The following is an 8,127-nucleotide window of genomic DNA, read 5'->3' as shown; positions in this document are numbered from 1 at the left end:
TGCTCCTAGGACATTACAGTGCCAATTGTTTCAAGGATCTTGGTGGGGAAGTATAAGCTATTGGGTTAGTTTTATCTTTCAGTAGTCAGGCTCCTATGCCTGTTGAATCCCAGATCACTATAATTCTTTCCCATGACCAACCAGACACCTTCCCCCAGTGAACTCTATGCCCCCCCCAACCTAACACACACCAGACACAACAGCCCCCAGGATTTATTCTCTGAGGATTTTATTGTGGAGGATAATACAGGAGAGCAGCTTTGGGTGAGTGTGTAGAGCTGTAGTTCTCTCCAGCTACCTGGGTCCCCAGGTGATTTCTTGGAGGCATTGTAGGTTTCTGGGCATGCTGCAAGATTACAGTTGGTGTTTGAGGTAGCTAATCAACATGGGGGGAATATCCAGCTGGTCGATGGCCTGTGGCTGGCTGGTGTGGCACAAGGATCTGCGGATAACTAAACGAGCCTGTGATAGTAGTGACCGTGGAGTGGCTACAGTAAGGAAAAACAGGTTTTGAGAAGCAATTCTCAGTGTAGTTCTCCCACTCAAGCCTACATCCATCCTGCCCTGGCTATTGCAGCCCTAACTGACCTTTCCCTTCTAAGAAATGTCCCCCTCCCTGCCCTAAAATGCATGGTACCAATGGGGACACACTGAAGCCTAGAGAGAGCATGTTCAAGGCCACAAAACTGTCATTGGCAGAGCCAGAACCACAAATTGGGATTGTGCAAACCTTACCTCATCTTAGTGACTGCTAAGTCACTTCAGTCGTGTCCGACTCTGTGCGACCCCATAGATGACAGCCCACCAGGCTCCTCCGTCCATAGGATTTTCCAGGCAAAAGTACTAGAGTGGGGTGCCATTGCCTTTCTCTAAAAAGGAATCTGTAACCTCTTTTCTACTGGGGCCCCAAGAAAGGGAAGACAATGGTGCTTTCTCCAATTCACCCCAGAAATATTAACTTTGGGGGTGATTTGTGTCCCTGGGACATCCAAGCCAGGAGACCTATTAGAGCTGGTCTGCTTGACACTCACCTCGGGCCTGTACCAACAATGCAGTGCCTTTATCATATTGCGAGTTCAGGTCCAGGGAGAGAGATGGAAGGTAGATGTTAGCACCAAAATCAATTAACAGCTGGATGTACTCTGGCTCACAATTATGGTGGAGGCAGATTTCGAGGAGGGTGCGGGGCCGTGAGACTCGAGCCAGTAGGTGCTGGTCAGTACAGTTGTAGTCAGGGTCTGCCCCATGGAGCAAAAGCAGGCGGAAACAATCAAGGTGACCATAGACTGCAGCCAAATAGAGGGGGCCAGAACATGAAGTTATGTTCGATGCCCAGACTGGTAGTTTCGCCTTGACATTGACCTCTGCACCATGACCCAGGAGCTCCTTCAGGATGGTAACAGCACCATCACGGGCAGCTGTGAGCACAGGAGAGCAGTTGTTGTAGATGCTACCACCAGGACAGGCACCAGCTTCCAAAAGCACACGCACACAGTCCAGATGGCCATGACTGACAGCGGTAAAAAGTGGTGTCTGTGCCTTGACGTCTAAGCTGTCAACATCAGCACCATGTGCCAGGAGGACCTGCAGGCAGCTAAGGTGGCCATAAGCAGCAGCCAAGCGCAAGGGTGTCCCAGGGACACCCCAGCCACTCCTACTGTTGATAAATCTTTTGTAACGCTCCTGGCACAAAAGCTGGTCCAAAGTATAGGAATCATTGTTGTACACTGCTTGATTGAGAGCTTGTTTCTCTCCTGTGTTGGTGTCCTCCTCCTCATCAGGCTGCAGGAGGGAGAAGATCTTGGTGATGTCCATGAGGTTTTCACCTTGGCTGATTGGAGCAGAACTATTCTCATTATGAGCAGGAGGATATGCCAGATCTGTGGGTGATAAAAACAGAAGACTGAGGGCTGCCATCAAAAGCCTGGATGCTTGCTCCCTTATCCTTCACTATCAGACTCCTCACTCATTGGCACCCTGCTTCTAACTCCTACTCCATCCAGACCCTAGAGATGGCTGCCAAAATAGATCAGGTCATTTCACAGCCTGGTACCTTTGTATATGTTGTTCTGCCTACCTTTGAAACTCCTACTTCTGGGAAGCCTTCCCTAATCTCTGCCCCTTCTCAGGGATTCTAAAGGATTACAACTAGGCTTTAGCTATGAACTTTCACATCTTATTTCCACTTATCTGTGCTTCATCAGTGTGTAAACTCCAAGGTGAGGACTCCTGTATCCATCTTATTATTCCTCCACTCCTAGCATAGCCTACATCATGGCTAGGGAGTTGGTAGATGCATCTTAGTTCAGAATGTGTGGGCTAATGAGGGGATTCTGGTCTGGCAGTTGCTAGGCTAACAGAATGGTACTTTGTGGTGTGAAGCAGTCATCCCTGAGCATTCTGACATCAGTCTTATGGGGGTAGGCCCTCAACTCTACCTCTCAGCCTTTTAGATAAGATTCAACAACTTCATGGGCTTCCCTAGTGGCTCAGATGGTAAAGATCTGCCTGCAATGCAGGAGACCTGAGTTTGATCCCTGGGTCGGGAGATCCCCTGGAGAAGGAAACGATAACCCACTCCAGTACTCTTACCTGGAGAATTCCATGGACAGAGGAACCTGGCAGGCTACAATCCATGGGATCACAAAGAGTCAGACACAACTGTGCGACTAACTTTCACTTTTACTTTTCAACCTCTTTATAGCCCCTCATATGTGATGTCCACTCAGACTCAGGTCCCATGCTTCAGGCAACAGAGTTGCTCAGGAAATGGATGCTGAATGACATTCAATGATTAAATAAAGAAATTACATTATAAGAAATACACTTCAAGTAAAACAAACTTAAAGAGATAGTGAGAAATAGTTGAGGTTTCCAGGGCAAGTCCTCCTCTCTGTTGAAAACTAGATTTTCCACCAGGACCACTTCAATCCAGGAGTCCCTTTGATTGCCAGCAACTCTTTGGAAACTATGGCTTCTCCATCTCTCTGCTGTTGTTGTTCAGTTACTAAGTCATGTCCAACTTTTTGTAACCCCATAGACTATAGCATGCCAGGTTTCCCTGTCTTTCACTATCTCCCAAGGTTTGCTCAAACTCATGTCCATTGAGTTGGTGATGCCACCCAACCATCTCATCCTCTTTTGCCCCTTTCTCCTCCTGCCTTCAATCTTTCCCATCTCTCTGAGTCAAGCATTTTCCTATCCTCTCTGCTCTACCCAGCCTGGAGCCTTGCCTCAACCCTCAGCTCTTGTCTCTTCATTACCCCCAGGCTCTACAAAATCACTCATCGCCCAGTGACTGACTCAACCTAATGCTTTGACCTTTCTTGTCCTGTTTGTAATGCTCCAAAATCAAAGTCACCCATCTCAGTTTGTAATGTCATCAGGATAAGCTGGTAGGTTTTTCAGAAGTTGAGTTTTCATCCTATCCCATACCCTGCAGCCCTGGGCTCAAGGCCACACACCTCCTTTTATTCACCGTTGACCTCAACCCCTCTTTGTTAGCCTGGGACCTCAAATATACACTTCATAGAATAAATTGTGAGGTGGGTGGACGGGTCTCCCTCAACTTTAGCTCCCCCTATAAGTCAGCATCAACTCCATATATTTATTATTTATCCATTTTTTTTTGGTACAGTTATAACAAGAGGATTTGAGAAATCAGGCAGATCTAAGTTTGCAACTCAGCACCCCTATTTTCTATCTGAGCAACCTTTGGGCAAGTCTCTTCCCTTCTTTGGGATTCAGTTTCCTCATTTATAAGACAGAAATAATTGTCCCTTAATGGAACTGTTAAGAGAAAGAGTGTGTGTGTGCATGTATGCTTAGTCATTCAGTCATGTCTGATTCTTTGTGACCCCATGGACTGTAGCCCACTAGGCTTTTCTGTCCACAGGATTCTCCAGGCAAGAATACTGGCATGGGTAGCCATTTCCTTGTCCAGGAGATCTTCCTGACTCAGGGATCAAATCCAAGTCTCCTGCATTGCAGGCAAATTCTTTATTGGGTGAGCAACCAGGGAAACCCCAAGAGAAACATAGCTACCACATGTTAGATCTTCAAAGGTGAGCTTCCTCTGTGCCTTCAGTCTCTCCACTGGTTCCTCTCCCTCAGCCATCTTTGGAAACAAAACACTTCTATGGTCCTTTGTCCTACTCTAGCTATCTTTTCTTCTTCACCTCCAAGTCACTTTTCCACCCTCTGCAGTGACTCCATCCACCTTAATCACACACTGAATAGTTCTTTAAAAGTCATCCTTGTGGTTAAATCTACTAGCTATTTCTCAGATCTTTCCTTTTCTGACTCTTCTGAAGCATCTGACCACTTCTTCCTTTGTAGTCTTCTCTTGGCTTCCTGGCCAGCACACTCTTCTGATTTCCCCCCCTCTGTTCTCCCCTGAAATAGTTTTGTCTTCCGTGTTCTCTCCTTCTTCTAGAGCTATAGCTTTCACCTTTATCAGGATGATTTCAAGCTCACTACTCCAAGTACACCAGCTCTCTCTTCAGCAAAGGTATGTATTCATTGAATTCTTTCAGGTACTTCAAAATCAGCAGTATCACACCATCACTACTACCATCACCATCACCAAACTACATCCACATCTCAGTTCATCATCATCCAACTCGTCAACCAAACCAAATACCCAGACTAATGTCAGGTCTCTTTAACTCTTTCTCCCACCCCTATCTAACTGATTTACCAAATCATATGGATTTTACTTCCTAGAGACCTCTATAGGCTACCCCTCTCAGGCTTATACTCATTGCCTGTACTTTGTCTAGGCCTCTATCATCTTTTGCATCAACTCTTACAGTAGTCTCCTAGCTAGTTTACTTTTTCAATAATTTCTTCTTCTTATGGCTAAAGTGATCACTTAAAAATATAAACCTTGTCTGCGCCAATCCTCTATTTTAAATCTTTTAATGACTCCCCTTTCTTTCAGAGTATAGCCCAGATGCCTTGCCAAGCTTACAGGTCCTTCATGAGAAAACCTTGGCCAAAATCTCCAGCCTCACTTTCTATCACTCCTCTACTTATACTCCAAAATCCATCAATAAGGGAGGAGAAATTATGGCTCTTGATATATATCATGCTTTCTTCTTTCACATGCAACTTCCTCTGATTGGTTACTTCCTTGAGTCTTTGCTTTTATAGCACTATAGCAGTCATCACACTGTATCATAACTCCTTCTGTGTGGATCTGTTTTTTCCCTACTGCAGATTGGGAGTCCATATATGGAAGTAGTAAAACATGGTCTAGGATTCTGTTTCAATCTCATCTCTACCACTTAGTAGCTGTGTGACCCAGGGCAGATCATTTAATCTCTCTGTGTCTATTCCTTTATTTGTAAAGATAGAGTAATAGTAGTATCTATCTCAGAGGACTATTGTTAGGATTAAATGAGTTAATACATCTTAAATATTTATAATACCACTTGAATGTAGTACTCAGTAACTATTTTCACTATGATTATTATTATTACTTAGGTCTTCAATTTCTATGACTGCTGCTCCCTCCTGAGGTTAAAGCTCCATAACTTAAATTTAGAGATAGAATAGAAACCAGATTTCCCTACTCCCCATCCTGTCCTTTCTATTATCACCTGAAAAGCAAACACATATCCCTCCTCCTTGCCTCAAGCAGTTATATTGTAGCTCCCAGAATCCTCAGGTTTGAGGTCATGCTGGATTCCAGGACCTTAATCATGTGATCTGTAAAGAAATGATTTCTTTACGAAATCATTAAATAAAATAAATCTTACTATTTTACAATATTACTATCTTACTCTTGGGGGAGTGATGTTCAGGGAAATGAAGAGGAAAGGGAGTGTGAAGGGAAATGCTGAATATCTTACCAAGGTCATATTATGAGCCTACAGCAGGGCCAATATAATGAGCCTCCAGAGGGAGAACAAGACATAAACCCCAGCAGCCTTGGGTACTTGAGTGAATTGTACCTCATCTCATTAGATAGGATAAGAAAATCTAAGTCATCTATTGTCTAACCTCACCATACTATTGTTTATTAATCAGAGTTTTTGTGTGTGGCCATTCTGTGCAAGGATCCTTCTCCTGATCCCCAAAGTGCAGGGGTTTTAAACTCTTTTTTGGTGACATCAGCCCCTGTGGCAATCTTGTTAAGTTTCTGGCCCCATCTCAGAATAATTTTTAATTTTTTCTTTCTTTTTTAGATTAATTAATCTATTTTAATTGGAGGATAATTACTTTACAATATTGTGATGGTTTTTGCCATACATCAACATGAATCGGCCACAGGCATATGTGTCCCTCCATCCATAAGCTATATAGAATGAAAGGAAACTTATTATATTGAAAAATAGCTATCAAATTATTTTTAAAATTGCATATGTAGTAATAAAAGTTATTTATTAACACATTAAACAACAAGTTCTACTAATAATTTCTAAGTTATAATGAGCACAAATGACATTTCTAGATCTCTGTCACAACTGTAATATGAAAGGAAACATCTATGATTTCTTCTGGTGACCAAGTTATAGAAACTAGTAATATGATTGCTACTTGCTGCCAGCATTCATCCTTGAAGGAAGTAGTAAATTTCAGTTAGATTAGGGGAAATAAAAGTATTTGTTCATATCATCTGTATTTTTGGATTTTTTGAATTCTATCTAAGGCCCTCTTGTGAGGGTGTCTGTGAATCTAGGTTAAGAACTCCTTTGGGAGAGTGGCTGGTTTCAGTGGGCCCCAGAATAGTCTGCCAAGCATTAATAGACTATTTTTAATGCTTATTTTCCCCTCTCCCCCCACTACATCGAGGAGCTTTGCCTTTCTGTCCTTGAGCCTATCCTTCTGCATCTACACATACTCACAAATACTAAAGTGAGTGAAGTCGTTCAGTCGTGTCTGACTCTTCGCAACCCCATGGACACCAGGCTCCTCCATCCATGGGATTTTCTAGGCAAGAGTACTGGACTGGGTTGCCATTTCCTTTTCCAGGGAACTTCCCAACCCAGGGATCGAACCCAGGTCTCCCACATTGTAGACAGACGCTTTACCATCTGAGCCACCAGGGAAGTGACGAGGGCGGTCTAACTACTCTAAGACATGTCTATATTAGATAGGTCAATGAACAAGCATTAATATCAGGTATTTAATACTGAATATTTCCCAGTTCATATGAACCTGGAATTTATTGTTTAATTTAGAATTATTTGATTTGTAAGTGCTTACCTTTTTTTAAGTCAAATAAATAGAGCTTATTTACAAATTAACCTCAAAAATATTACCCAGAGACAAAGACATACCAAGACATATTTAAACAGACACAGTGCAAGATCTAGCTTCATTTTCTAAGTTTAGTCATGAATTAGATATTATACTAAACAAGGACACAAAGACAAACAAAACTTCCCCCTTCCTGTATTGCATAACTGCAGTGATTTCCCTGAAGAAGTAGGACCATTTGAATCCCAGAGCCCAGGCAGACATACTTTCCTGGGACAAACACAGCAGGAACCCGTCCTTCTCTCTGTGGGCAGGTTTCCTCACTGACCTCCCAAGCACCACCAGAAACCAGACCCAGTGGAAACAGACTACAAAGGGTGGTGATCATAGGTTCACCAGACAGCAGCCCTAAGAGTTCACTTGTTCCTGATAGCATTATCATATTCTAGGCTCCAGGTACTCACCAGGCTGCCCCTACACCTCTGTGAAGCACTGGGCCTTGGTGGCCCCTCCAAGGGGAGCCCCCTACTTGCCCCAGGGGCTGGAGCAGGCAGAGCCCCCAGTTTCCACTGTTAATAACACTGCCTGCAGTCTGGCTGAATAGATACAGAGGGCTAATTTTAGGCTACCCTCCACCCCACCTCCACCTCGCTCTGAAGGCCGTGTTATCTTACTAATGCCTTTCTGGGAGAGATCCCTTTGAGAACAGGGCCATCCATGGGGAAGTCTTGGAAGGACTGACTGACAGGTGTCTGGCTGTGCTGAGACTTAGGCTCCTAGTGTGTCCCAGGGTACCCCTTCCCACCAATAAAATAGGCTACAAGGCCAGACTCCTGGCTGTGGGTGTTCCTGTCCTTTCACTAAGGGGCCAGAGAAGGCCCAGTCTTCCTTAGCACACCTTCCTCTGGTCCCAGGCCTCTT

At 44.0% G+C, this 8,127-nt stretch overlaps 1 protein-coding gene across 1 annotated transcript; it reads right to left on the bottom strand.

The window, feature by feature from the left end:
- Window positions 1-221: 221 nt before the first annotated feature.
- On the bottom strand, window positions 222-7,810 carry ASB12 (ankyrin repeat and SOCS box containing 12). The gene is made up of 3 exons (XM_055563424.1): window positions 7,671-7,810; window positions 1,032-1,880; window positions 222-488 (listed from the first exon to the last, which is right to left on the bottom strand). Exons 2-3 carry the CDS (start codon window positions 1,813-1,815, stop codon window positions 355-357), a joined length of 918 nt encoding a protein of 305 aa, XP_055419399.1. The 5' UTR covers window positions 1,816-1,880; window positions 7,671-7,810; the 3' UTR covers window positions 222-354.
- Window positions 7,811-8,127: the final 317 nt, after the last annotated feature.

Source organism: Bubalus kerabau, chromosome X (assembly GCF_029407905.1).
Source record: "Bubalus kerabau isolate K-KA32 ecotype Philippines breed swamp buffalo chromosome X, PCC_UOA_SB_1v2, whole genome shotgun sequence".
NCBI classification, from domain to species: Eukaryota; Metazoa; Chordata; class Mammalia; order Artiodactyla; family Bovidae; genus Bubalus; species Bubalus kerabau.
This window is presented reverse-complemented; position numbering and strand designations above follow the sequence as displayed.